The 14,567-nt window shown below is 40.1% G+C and overlaps 2 protein-coding genes across 3 annotated transcripts in view; one reads left to right on the top strand and one right to left on the bottom strand.

Annotated features, from left to right (window-relative positions):
• Nucleotides 1-11,631, top strand: part of LOC125140919 (sodium/potassium/calcium exchanger 4-like) — a 40,273-nt gene extending 28,642 nt beyond the window's left edge. For both annotated transcript variants that reach the window (XM_047811822.1, XM_047811823.1), the window contains 5 exons: nt 1,143-1,207; nt 2,690-2,839; nt 8,900-8,999; nt 10,336-10,462; nt 11,479-11,631. In XM_047811822.1, the coding sequence (XP_047667778.1) occupies nt 1,143-1,207; nt 2,690-2,839; nt 8,900-8,999; nt 10,336-10,462; nt 11,479-11,571 (535 nt within the window). In that variant the 3' untranslated portion in view covers nt 11,572-11,631. The remainder of the gene's footprint in view (nt 1-1,142; nt 1,208-2,689; nt 2,840-8,899; nt 9,000-10,335; nt 10,463-11,478) is intronic.
• Nucleotides 1-14,567, bottom strand: part of LOC113637319 (sodium/potassium/calcium exchanger 1-like) — a 319,664-nt gene that overhangs the window by 234,852 nt on the left and 70,245 nt on the right. The gene's annotated exons all lie outside the window — the stretch shown is intronic.

Genomic DNA, 14,567 nt, shown 5'->3' with positions numbered 1-14,567 from the left:
GAAGCTTATGTTAAGAGTGATTCAGGACCGAACTCGGAGCATCTCTGAGCAAGGACAATACATTTATCTTAGAGAGGAGGCGGGGCTTAACGCTGTTACTAGGCATGCCACATTCTTTTGAAGCCTGTGATTGGTTGTCTAATAAAGGGGCACTTTTAAAATCTGGTCTCTTATAAGCCATTACGTTGTCTCTATGCTAAGATATTTAAGGCTATATCATGCAGGGATTCCCTTCGTGACCGATCATATTAGAGATGTTCTAACAAAATAAATTTAAAATAATACATTTTGTTCATGTAAACACCTATGAAACAGCACAGAAATGTCGTAGCTCCAAATGAGAGAATTTTGGCTGTTTCTGAGATGTTGGTGTATCTCTAAATGACATGGCAGCAGAATATCTGGCATTTCTGTACTGTGTTGATGTTATTATTAAAATATGATGTCACAAAATAAAATAATCCCTACACGATCTAATCTGTATCATCTTATTAACTCACTATCGTTATTAAATATTATATACAACACATTTCTGCTCCTTTCAGCCATTTTCTCCTCTGATAAAGAAACTCTTTAAGCCTCTTAAATGTCCTCCTCACGTCTAACACTTTTTGACCTTAAGCACTCTTTTAAGGGTTAAGATGCTTCATGAATAACTTTTATCTTTACTGGGATCTTCTCCTTAATTTTACGGGGAAACGACCACAATCCTAAGAATGTTAAGCAAGTCTTTTCTAAGAATTTTCATATACAAGGGCCCTGAAGTTTTTGGGACTTGAAGTGAGTGTGTTTAAGTCAGCTATAAGCCGAATACGAAAACGTATCACAGCTGACAGGACGATATTTTGCTGAAGATGAGAAGAAATTTGGCTCATCATAAAAATTCTGATCCAATAATGAAACAGGCTTAAGGGAGTTTACATCATTTGAATTTTCAATGAAAATGAAAATATTTGCTGTTCATTGAGGTAGAAAATGAGCCACGGCATCAAGAAAACTCACCATCGTCACTCTGTGTGTTGGCACTGATGAATGTAAACTCTACAAATATTAAAAAATAATTCCATAACTTAGTGCACATTTTTTTTAGTTCCCCTAACACTTGATTTTTTGTGTGTATCTCCGTTTGTTTTCTGTCTCAGATTTAACTCCCACATACAGACTTTTTTCGGGATCGAACCATCAAGTGGACACGAGCGAGAGAACGGTAATGATTGTTGTGCTTCTGTCTCCGATGACCCTTCGTTTCCTTTGCTGTGTTCAGGTAAAGGTTAAACAGACGGGCTGATCATCACTCTCTATTTAAATGACATTTAAGTCCATCTTTTAGTTCTATAGTATATAAGGTTAATGAGATCCAAAGAAGGATTTGAGTTGATTTGTATTGGAAAAGTAAAACGGATTTTTCAGAGAGAGAGAGAGAGAAAGAATAAGAATGAAGAGAACTAATAAAAACACAAAACCTGTACATTTAGTTATTATTGTGTTATGATTATTAATTTAAAAAAAACCTTGCCAGTATCAAACAGTGTATATACAGTTGTCATAAAGTTCTAGCTTTTTTAATTAATTATATAATCTGGTAATAATAATAATAATTATAATATTAAATGTGATTTAGACAAAAAAAGATAATCTGCACTATTTTGTTGGTACTTTGTAGTAAAACAGAACTTTAATACACTTTACTTAATGTCTAATCAATAAACATGCTTTTGATGTTCTCAGCAGGGACATCATTGTGTGTGTGTGCGCGCACAAATGTGTTTAAGTATTGTATATATCTGTGTGTGTGTGTATATATCTCTGTATCTGTGTGTGTGTGTGTGTGTGTGTGTGTATATTTGGATGTGTGTGTGTGTGTGTGTGTGTATATATTTGGATGTGTGTGTGTGTGTGTGTGTGTATATTTGGATGTGTGTGTGTGTATATTTGGATGTGTGTGTGTGTGTGTATATTTGGATGTGTGTGTGTGTGTGTATATTTGGATGTGTGTGTGTGTGTGTGTATTTGGATGTGTGTGTGTGTGTGTATTTGGATGTGTGTGTGTGTGTGTATTTGGATGTGTGTGTGTGTGTGTATTTGGATGTGTGTGTGTGTGTATATTTGGATGTGTGTGTGTGGATGTGTGTGTGTGTGTGTGGATGTTTGTGTATATCTGTGTGGATGTGTGTGTGTGTATCCATGCTTTTTGCTGCAGTCTGATGAAAAGGTAATCCCTTGTTTGCTCTCTCTTCATTTTCTCTCTCTTTTCTTCAGAGACAAACTCTTTGAAGCTAATTTCTGCTTTATTTGAGTTCAGTAGCCTGTCTGTTTAGCCAAACCAAACCCTGTTTCATGTCTTGTTATGGAATAATTCTCTCTGATTCTGTGCGTTTCAACAAACTACTTTGTACCTTTGAATAAATGCTGAACATTAGAAGGAATTTGAGGATAAACTGATGTTGCGTTGGTGTGTAAGTGTACGTAACACAGCTCTTCTTTTTTAATTGTAGTGAAATGCTGTAAAATTTAGTGCAATGACACGTATGAAGCTAATTAAAGCTGTTCATTTAAACATAACACTGTTTGTATGAACAGTATGTCTTCTTCTTCCTCCTCCTCCTCTTATATCTAATAGCTCTGAATTATTAATCGAGTTTATTCCTGATTGTAGTATAACGCACATGCTATAACCCATGCATTGTAGACAATGACATTCAGCTGAGGGGGGTGGAGGAAGAGAGCAACACTGGGGATGCGGACTTGTCCACGGACGATCCGGGTGAGGGGACAATCAAGGACCATTCAAAGGAGTCCACGGACAATGGAGAGCCGACCTCACCGTTCTCTATACCAAGTAAGAAACATACAGAGCTAAGGAACGGGTGTGATGTTTCTGTACCTCTCTGTAACTGGAGAACAAATCACACTTATGGTAGATAATTAGTTGGAGTTGTGCATTTAGTAAACAATTAAAACCTCATTAAACAATCTCAGTTGATCCTTCATCAGAAAGCCAGAGGTGACAGAAGCAGGATAAACTCTGAGATGATGAAACCTTGAGCTTTAAATCCAAGTCTATTATATCCAAATGAAATGACATTTTATTACTCCATTGATGGAGAATTTAGTGCAAACTGTCCTAAGCAATTTCAGTCTTAAGGCCATCAGAGGAAGAACATCCACAGCTATCGTTATAGTTTCTCTGTGGTACCATCCACAGTTATCTCATGATGATCTTTAGGATGTTTGTCTCAGACCATCCTCAGCCTCAGCAAGTGAGTTTAAGGTGATGAGAAGTCCAGCCAGAAAAAAATGATGGATGAGACAGGTCTGTTTATCAGAATGCAAATTACTTACAAACAGCTGTATGTGGAATTGCTTCCATTACTACAGATGCTGCACCTTTTGTCCATCTTGACATCTGGTATAGCTGAGTATGACGAGAATAAAATTAGGGATTAATGGAAGATTCAGTTTAAAGCACACAGCAATGGGTTTTTTCTATTTAAATCTTCACCAGCTTTCAATGACACGATGATTAATTTAATCTGTTCACTGTACTGTGGAAATGTCTTCAGTTCACATCCAACACTGAGTTGAGTTTCTTTTTGAGTTTCCTTTTAGTTTAGTGTTAGTGTAAAAATATATTTTTGTAGAATACATTCATCACTTTTATGTTCAAGTTTATCTGTAAATGACAGAAACACTGCATGGTGTAAAAACTCTTTTCTATCTGCATGACTTTAAAACTCTCACCTTTTGGACTGCATAAAGATTACATTTACCACTGATAGTCAAAGAAAGCCATCTTTTATCATGCAGTTAAAAAAGGTATGAAGTTAATCTCTGTACAAACATACATCTGTTCCTGCATTATTTTATTAGTGAAATGTAAGAAGATGATCAGTGTTTCTAAAGTAGTAAAGGGTTTAAGGGCTTTAGTACATGGCAGTAATAAGGAGCTATAGTGAGGAGGATAATGAGACACTTTAATACTCCTTGTATCTGGAGAGATCTACAGATGATGATAAGTCTGGTGATGCAGTGGTGTGATGCTGATGTGTACATTTTAATGAGAGGAAATCAGAAAGCTCACTGTACCTGCATACTGCTGAATCCTCTTCAGTTCTGTGGAAACGAATTACAACAAAACATCACGTCTTTAGATTTCAGATAAATTATTGGTATTTAATATTTAGATTTTGCAAAACATATATACCTAAAACATCTACTTTAGTCTATTATTAGAGACTTTTTTTTATCTAAAGTACAAAATAATTTCTCACCTGTTTCCTTTAACTTGTCATTGAGTGATTTAGTGAGTTTCTCATTCAGAGTGTGCTGAAGCTGAGACAGAGCTGTCCTCACAGTGTCCCCACTCACATCAGTGTTAATGCTGATCTCAGTCCAGTTCTTGGTGTGTGGAGGGCTGCACATGGAGGAGTAAATCTACAGTAGAGCAGGAGAGAGGAGAAATCCCTCAGCATGGTGAGTGTTGTTCTGTGATGTTCTGCATTGTCAGTGAGCAGAGAGAGGAACACTGACCTGTAGGACGTGGAGATGCTCCTCAGTGTGTGAGAGCTGCTCCAGCTCAGTGTCTCTCCTCTTTAGCACACTGATTTCCTGCTCCAGCTCTTTAATGAGTCCTTCAGCCTGCCTCTCTGCTGCTTTCTGCTTCTCCTCCATCATCTCCAGCAGCTCAGCCTGACTTCTCTCAATAGAGCGAATCAGAGCAGTGAAGACTTCAACAATGTCTGCTTTCTCTTTCTCTGTGCTTCTCTAAAGGAGGAACACATTTTCACTTCCATCAGAAAACACTGATAGTGAACTTTGTTCATTTCTACAAATAAGAATAAAACTACTGAATGTATCAGATATAAACTCATGTCATGTTTGTACACACTTTGCTTTGCTCTACTGAGTGTTGGATCTCTCTTATCTTCTTCAGTCGGTCCTGAACTGTCTCATGTTTCTGGCATATGTAGGCCTCCAGGTTCTCCACATGGTTTATTAGTTTGTGTTTCTTAACTTTTGGAACATGATAATGTGGCTCTAAATGAATTTTACAGAAACTCAGTCCACAATCCAGACAGGATTTTAGGGCCTTCAGCTTCTCTCCACTGCAGGCATCACAAAGAACCTCAGGTTTGTCAGAACCACTTTTCTTCTTGAAGTAATCTGCAACCTCTCTCAGTGTTGTATTAATCTTCAGTTCAGGTCTCTTGGTGAATTTCTTGTTACATAATGGACAGCGACAGTGTTTATTCTTGTCCCAGCACTGTGTAAGGCAGCTCTTACAGAAGTTGTGTCCACATGGAGTGGTGACTGGATCAGTGAGCACATCCACACAGATCGGACACAGCAGCAGATCTTTAGACAGGAGACTGCTGGAGTCATGAGACACTAGAAAAGAAAATGTTACACTTTGTTGATAAATGGTGTAAATAGATTAAACTGCATCTGTAGTTTAGGTGTGAAAATCACAGACCAGGGGTCTCATTTATAAAACTGTGTGTAGGACCCCTACTAAAAGTTTACGTACGTCCAAAAGCCAACAATGGCGTACGCCTGCAGGTTATAATTATATTAAACAAAATTGTTACAGTTTCTACTTTTTAATACTGTTAAACTCACCAAGAAGCCAGCCATCACGTACTGCGCCTGCATTTAGTCTGTTCCTTACACTGTTATGTGTCTAGATAAAGGGATCATGTGTTGAACCAGGCCAGCGTGCCACAATGTTTGTGAGGGTCGTGTTGGAGTCACATCTGATTTACACATTAATAGAATGCACATGCTTTCTGTTAACATAAGCAAATTCATTTTCAGATGGTGCCCTTATAGCAACATGAGCGCAGTCAATTGTGCTGATTACATTTGGGAAACCAGACATTGTGTAGACATTGTGTAGACAGTGTAGGGGAACCTGATGTATCTCACACAGTGTAGGGGAACCTGATGTATCTCACACAGTGTGGGGAACCTGATGTATCTCACACAGTGTAGGGGAACCTGATGTATCTCACACAGTGTAGGGGAACCTGATGTATCTCACACAGTGTAGGGAACCTGATGTACCGACTACCAATATTAAGTATAGTATTAAGTATTAATCTCCATTCAAAACAACAGATATTATGGCACTCGGGGACGGCTGTGATACACCAGACCTATAGGGTGAGATGATATAGAATTATATAATTATTTCATATACAAAAAGGTTTTAGAGACAAAGTTGAGGATTACTTTTATATATATATATATATTTTTTTTATATAAATAATTTACCTGTCTGCCAATTCCCACTGGAAACAGCCGGTTGCCAAGAACTCCAGAGTGGTGAGGACTTGTATTTGGACTGGGATGGCATGGTTCTGGCATGTTCCCTCTCTAATACTGGACCCAATTCAACACACGTACGTTTCCAGCCCCGTTTTGTGCGTACGCACGCTTTGTGTATTACTTATAGGATGTACTTATTTTCCACCTGGGTTTGAAGGTTAGTGTACTTTTTAGGACTCCATATTGAAAGCTATGGTGTGTATATGCTACAAAAATGAAGGTGTGTGTGAAAGGCAGTCCTGCTGTGAAGAATAGAACCTGTTGAAGTCGTATAACCTGAGGTTGTGTTACAGTACATCAAACCTTAACATTGTGTAGGCTGAACTGCATGAATTATGGTGAATAAAACCTTCTGTTCAGTGAATTCCAGTTGAAGTGAACCAGTAAAAAGCTACATTTACTTATTACACTTGGCTAATTTGTTTATGTGGCATAAGGCATTCACACCCCACACCAGTCAGCTTGTTAACTGGGTGTGTTGGGTGTATTACACCGGGGTGTGTTGTGTGTATTACACCGGGGTGTATTGGGTTTACTGGGTGTATTACACCGGGGTGTGTTGGGTGTATTACACCTGGGTGTGTTGGGGTATTACACCGGTGTTTACTGGGTGTATTACACCAGGGTGCATTGGGTGTATTACACCAGGGTGTATTGGGTGTATTACACCAGGGTGTATTGGGTTTATTGGGTGTATTACACCGGGGTGTGTTGGGTGTATTACACCGGGGTGTGTTGGGTGTATTACACCGGGGTGTGTTGGGTGTATTACACCGGGGTGTGTTGGGTGTATTACACTGGGGTGTATTGGATTTACTGGGTGTATTACACTGGGGTGTATTGGGTTTATTGGGTGTATTACACCGGGGTGTGTTGGGTGTATTACACCGGGGTGTATTGGGTTTACTGGGTGTATTACACCGGGGTGTGTTGGGTGTATTACACCGGGGTGTATTGTGTGTATTACACCAGGGTGCATTGGGTGTATTACACCGGGGTGTATTGGGTTTGTTGGGTGTATTACACCGGGGTGTGTTGGGTGTATTACACTGGGGTGTGTTGGGTGTATTACACCGGGGTGTATTGGGTTTACTGGGTGTATTACACCGGGGTGTGTTGGGTGTATTACACCGGGGTGTGTTGGGTGTATTACACCGGGGTGTATTACACCGGGGTGTATTGGGTTTATTGGGTGTATTACACCGGGGTGTGTTGGGTGTATTACACCGAAGTGTGTTGGGTTTACTGGGTGTATTACACCGGGGTGTATTGGGTTTACTGGGTGTATTACACCGGGGTTTACTGGGTGTATTACACCGGGGTGTATTGGGTTTACTGGGTGTATTACACCGGGGTGTATTGGGTTTACTGGGTGTATTACACCGGGGTGTATTGAGTTTACTGGGTGTATTACACGGGGGTGTATTGGGTTTACTGGGTGTATTACACCGGGGTTTACTGGGTGTATTACACCGGGGTGTATTGGGTGTATTACACCGGGGTGTATTGGGTGTATTACACCGGGGTGTATTGGGTGTATTACACCGGGGTGTATTGGGTGTATTACACCGGGGTGTATTGGGTGTATTACACCGGGGTGTATTGGGTGTATTACACCGGGGTGTATTGGGTGTATTACACCGGGGTGTATTGGGTGTATTACACCGGGGTGTGTTGGGTTTACTGGGTGTATTACACCGGGGTGTGTTGGGTTTACTGGGTGTATTACACCGGGGTGTGTTGGGTTTACTGGGTGTATTACACCGGGGTGTGTTGGGTGTATTACACCGGGGTGTATTGGGTTTACTGGGTGTATTACACCGGGGTGTATTGGGTTTACTGGGTGTATTACACCGGGGTGTATTGGGTGTATTACACCGGGGTGTATTGGGTTTACTGGGTGTATTACACCGGGGTGTGTTGGGTTTACTGGGTGTATTACACCGGGGTGTGTTGGGTTTACTGGGTGTATTACACCGGGGTGTATTGGGTTTACTGGGTGTATTACACCGGGGTTTACTGGGTGTATTACACCGGGGTTTACTGGGTGTATTACACCGGGGTTTACTGGGTGTATTACACCGGGGTTTACTGGGTGTATTACACCGGGGTTTACTGGGTGTATTACACCGGGGTTTACTGGGTGTATTACACCGGGGTGTGTTGGGTTTACTGGGTGTATTACACCGGGGTGTATTGATGGTAATTTGAATGAACACTCAGTGTGTGTCATACTTATTGAAATACTACACATATATGTGTCACCTGTTAAAATGCTCAGCCACATCTGTAACACAAACCAATGGCCTTCAGAATGTTACAGTAATCCTTTTTAAATAAATAAACAAATCAGGAAATTGATCACTCTTCTTTATTGGTACTGACGCTCTGTGCTGTGGAGTCTAGTCTGGTGTTGTGTCCCGGTTGTCTTTCTGTATTCAGTTCTGTAGTTTAATTAAATAAATAAATAAAACACACTTTCATTTATAGAGTATATTTTGTGCACATAAAACGAAGCTCATGGAGCAATCAGTGTCAGATGTTGATTTATTTTTGTTTGTTGTTGCTGTAGCTATGGCGATTACCCGGCTCTGCCGGACCGCTCCCAGCATGAGCAAGACCCCTGGTACCAGTGGGACCATCCAGACCTGCGGAGGAACTGGGGAGAGCCGGTACACCTACACTCACTCGCACCCAATCACACCTGGCCAAAGTGAATAAGATCAAGTCAAGTAGCTTTTATTGTCCTTTTAGCAGTATGTAGCTGATGCAGTACACAGGGACATGAGACAAAGTTTCTCCAGGATCATGGAGTCGCAAAAAAAACACCAGAGCTAAGGAATTAAGTCCTAGTGCAACAGTGTGAGACAAGGACAGAAAAGGGTGTATATATATATATATATACACGCACACAAAATTAGTTTAAAGATATTAATAAAAAATATTATATATCCCTATCCCTAATGAGCAAGCCGGAGGCGGCGAGGTAAACCACCCTGAGATGATTAGAGGAAGGAACCTTGAGAGGAACCAGACTCAGAAGTGAACCTCATCCCCATCTGGGTGACACTCTACAGTAAATAGTGTAAATGTAAATAATGTCCTTTCTACGACAGTTTATAACAGTGCAGCCGAGAGCTCCTGAGGAACTAATGGGTCATCATAACCTCTGAGTTCAGCTCAGACCTGATTGCTGATAAACACCAGAACATACAGCTGACTGACACAACATTGGTACAGAAGAAGACATGACCGTCTCCGGGTGGCTTCATACACAACAACCCCATGAGACACTGATGACCATGTAGATCAATCCCTGACAGGGTGACCACCAGGTATTGAGACTCCAACCAGGGGTAGAATATCAGGACTGATGAAGTAGCTCCATAAGAAGATACGATCATTCCAGTGTGCATATTGTATTATAAAGTACATTGCGCAACAGTTATAAACATGTACAAACGTATGTAGTAGCAGCAGTTAAATGAGGTATTGAAATGTAGTGTGCAAAAAGAAATGTATACAGAATGTATAATATAGAGACTTAAGCATTTCTGTACGTCCCTCTGGATACAGCGTCTGCCAAATGCTGTAGATGTAAATATAATCAACCCAAAACTAATCACACAAACAAACTGAACTGTATCTTACCGAAATCAACCAAACTGAAACTAATCATAACGTGCATAATGATTTACATCCCCTGGGTTTGGGACTGAGGAAGCTCAATGGATAAGGCATTCTGTTCAAACCCCTGCACCACCCAGCTGCCCCTGCTGGACCCCTTACCAAGGACTTGTGCTCAGTTGTTTACACCAGATAAATGTACATTATAATGTCTGTAGACATCTTAAAGTCCGTCTGGATTCAGGGATCTGCATTGTCAATATAATCACACCTAATCAAATCTAATTTATAGCACGTGTGTGTACAGGCTTTAATATCCTCAACGTGTGTGTGTGTGTGTGTGTGTGTGTGGATGCACTTTGACTTTGACATGTACATCAGGAACAGAGTGGACACGTCTCCCAGCCCTGTCGACTGGTCCACCATGTGCAAGCGGTTCTTAGGGTTCTTCACCTTCATGATGGTCATGTTTGGCCTGGGGGAGGTGTTCCCTGCTTACCGACCTGTAGTAAGTCTCTCTCTCACACACACACACACACACACACACATACACACACACTACAGTACAGTACAGTACAGCCGTTAGGGCAATATACCTTTTAGAGTAGCAATACTACACACACATAATAAATGTACAGAAAATACATCAAACACACAAATCTGGACTGTATTGAGACTGAAGTGTATAGCAGTGTTTTATTAATGTTTGGCTGTTCAGTCAAACACACAAACAGGTTTCCCTCCTGTGTAGCACCTCTAACCGTACTATACACATGCACTGTCCACTTTATTAGGAACACCATTGTTTTCTAATCAACCAATCACGTGGCAGCAGCACAATGTATAAAATCCTACAGATTCAGGTGAAGAGCTGCAGTTTCCTGTTCATGTAAAGCAGAACTAAAAGTCTGATCTCTGAGACTGTAACTGTGGTACGACTTGGTGTCAGATGGGTTAGTTTGAGTTTTTATAACTTCTGCCCTCCTCCTGGGATTTTCACACACAACAGTCTCTAGAACTGACACAAAATGCTGCAGACAAACAGAAAATCTGTGATGAGCAACAGTACTGTGGTGGACAGAAGAGGTGCTGGGGAGCTTTCTTTACTAGTCCCTTATTGAGGGTGGACAATGTGAAGTCCTCAGTAACATGAACATTAAGAAACCTGAAGCTGTTGACCATCCCCAAGCGTCCAACTCTATGGTGAAGGGGTTTCTCAGTCGTGTCTCTCTCCATCTAACTGGCCAACACATACTTTTATGACATGACCAGAGATTCACTTGTGCTCTTCTGTCAGGTCAGACCAGTCTGATCATTGTCTTCTGATTCTCCTCTGATTCTCCTCTGTAATCAACAAGGTGTTTCAAGGTGTTTTTTTTTTCAACAACACTCTGTATAAACTCTAAACTCTAATGTTTTCAAATCCCAGCAGGAGATCAGCTAGTTTCTGCTTGTCTTTCACTTCATTGATTGAATGTATTGATTATTTTTGTGTATTAGAAATTGTGTTGGTTTTGTGTGCAGGCCCCAAAGCAGTATCCCTACAACAACCTTTATCTGGAACATGGTGGAGATCCAGAGAAGCAGACAGAACCTGCTAAACATTATGAGATCTAAACTGGTATCTTGTGCATTTTATTATTGTGTATGTGCAAAATAAAGTTAATGCTGAAACTATTCAAGGTTTTTGTTTAATGTCTGGCATTAATGTTTTAATGCAATGTTTTTTTTTGGGTTTTTTTAGAGAGAGAGAGGAGAAAATTGTTAGGTGTGACTGTAATCAGGTGATTGACAATGTACATTATGTGTAAAGTGCAGACAGGGACTCCATCAAGACTAGCTATGACATCATAACTAAAAGTCTAGACCCAGAAGGTGACACAGACATGAGGACTTCCTGGGATGTAAAGTGTCCCACCGCTCCACAGTCTGTAAACCTGAGTGACTTGGGATGGTGGTAAGGAGACAACATCCAGACCTCCCAGTTCACCAAACAGACTGTAACCATGAACCCTCCAGATCTGCTCCATTACCTGGGAAAAGCTATTCATAAACATCTAAACTAAACAGATGTGTTTTTATCCTGGACTTAAACACTGAGACTGTGTCTGAGTCCTGAACACTAATTTAAGTCTGTTCCATAACTGTGGGGCTCTGTGAGAAAAACTTCTGCCCCCTGCTGGAGACTTTTGTACTTGAGGTACCAACAAATATCCTGCACCTTTAGATCGATGTAGGTGTGATGGGTCATAAAACACTAAGGGCCAGTTGTTCAAAGGTAAGCTGATCAGATTTTGGTTATCGGATTGGATCGGATCTTGAAAATGGGTTGTTCAAAAGGGAGAGAAGGAATCTGAAATCCGATTAGATTACGAAATCCAATCCTAGTTTTAATCTGGATCAAACCTTCACTTTGTGGTGTTCAAAACTTGTCAGAAGGATTTGGATCATTTTTGATCCAAAAAAACAGGATTATCGTGATCCCAATTTAGCCTTTTTAGACATTTAGCCTTTTAATTTTTCTAAGACGTTTTCAAAATATCCACAATGTATTTGTTAATGTATATTTACTTTTTATGACTCAGATGAGGGGTCATAAAATAAATTATGAATGGAAGTGGATGTTTTTTATTTTTGGGTTTTGTCTCAAAATAAAAAACTCTTATCCCATGTTGGCTCTTCTACCTGTTCTTTACAATTCAATTCAATTCTAGTTTATTTGTACAGCGCTTTTTACAGTAGACATTGTCTCAAAGCAGCTTTACAGAACATAAACATAGAGGAGAAGGTTAATATAAGAATAATATAAAGATTAATAGAATACAAAATTCAAGATTAATATTAGACATATTTAGTTCACAATGTATTTGTATTTATCCCCAATGAACAAGTCTGAGGTGACTCAGGTGATTGTGGAGAGGAAAAACTCCCTTAGATGGTAAAGGAAGGAACCTTGAGAGGAACCAGACTCAAAGGGGAACCTCATCCTCATCTGGGTGACACTGGGGGTGTGATTATATATTATATATACAGTCTGATAAATGTTGTAGTGATGTAAAAGACCACATGGAGTTCAGATCTTTTTAGTATAGCAGAATCTAAGTGTAGCTGGTAGATCTCTGGATGCCTCAGGGTTCGCTGGGTCGGCCTCATCTCAGTGGTCCAAAATCTTCATCGCACAGAAGACGATCAGGGCTGGTATAATTTCTGGATGCCTCAGGATGGGTAGAAGAGGGAAGCAGTGGAGAGGAATTAACATATCTGCTGTTCATAAAATTTGCAAGTCTGATGTAATAGTGCACAATATTATGGGATGTAATATGTGTACGCCTGACTAAAGAGATGAGTTTCTAATCTACATTTAAACTGGGAAAGTGTGTCTGAGCCCCGAACACTATCAGGAAGACTATTCCAGAGTTTGGGAGCTAAATAAGAAAACGCTCTACCACCTTTAGTAGACTTAGATATTCTGGGAACTAGCAGAAGTCCTGAGTTTTGTGATCTCAGAGAGCGTGAAGGATTGTAACGTGTTAGAAGACTAGTTAGATACATGGGAGCTAAACCATTAAGAGCCTTGTACGTAAGTAGCAGCAGTTTGTAATCAGTTCTAAACTTAACAGGTAGCCAGTGTAGAGATGATAAAATTGGGGTTAAAGGTCATACTTTCTTGTCCTAGTGAGAACTCTGGCAGCTGCATTTTGGACTAACTGTAACCTATTTATTAAAGATGCAGGACAACCACCTAGTAATGCATTACAATAGTCCAGTCTAGAGGTCATGAAGGCATGAACTAGCTTCTCAGCATCAGATACAGACAGGATGTTTCTCAGCTTGGTGATATTTCTAAGGTGAAGAAGGCTGTGTTTGTAATATGGTGATATGAGTTTAAAGACAAGTTATTGTCTAATAAACACCAGGTCTTTCACTGTCGAGCTACTAGTAACAGTACATCCCTCTAAATGGGAGTTAAGTTTTGAGAGTTTCTGTGCACTGGTTTTTGGACCTATAAGTAATATTTCTGTCTTATTGGAGTTTAATAACTACAATAAAAAATAACAATTACAGCTCATCCAGTCTTTTATCTCTCTAAGGCATTGAGTTAATTTGGACACTGTGGCTATTTCATCTGGTTTTAATGAGATATATAACTGTGTGTCGTCAGCATAACAATGGAAACTAATCCCATGCCTTCTAATGATGTTCCCTAATGGAAGCATGTATATTGAGAAGAGCAGAGGTCCTAGAACTGATCCTTGAGGGACATCATAATTAACTGGTAGTAAACTGGAGGATTCACCATTTAATTCTACAAAATGGTATCGATCAGACAGGTAGGATCTAAACCAGCTTAAAGCCTGACCATGAATATGTCGGAACTTCGAGCCCACCTCCAAGTGGCCACATCGCAGGGTGACCTCCACACTCAGACTTTTGGTTAATAAAGACTGTTTTATTTAGACTTAACTGATAACTTACTTACTTACTATAATTACTACAAACAAAACACAGAGAAAACTCCTCAGACCTGGATGAGAATGAGCAAACTTCTTTATTGGGGTCAATCAGCCAACAATTCTCTAAGAGAAATTGCCAAGTTGAAAAACCCAAAAAGA

The sequence above is a fragment of the Tachysurus fulvidraco genome, chromosome 3 (genome assembly GCF_022655615.1).
Source record: "Tachysurus fulvidraco isolate hzauxx_2018 chromosome 3, HZAU_PFXX_2.0, whole genome shotgun sequence".
Lineage (NCBI taxonomy): Eukaryota > Metazoa > Chordata > Actinopteri > Siluriformes > Bagridae > Tachysurus > Tachysurus fulvidraco.
The sequence above is the reverse complement of the archived record's forward strand: the minus strand, read 5'-3'. Positions and strand labels throughout refer to the sequence as shown.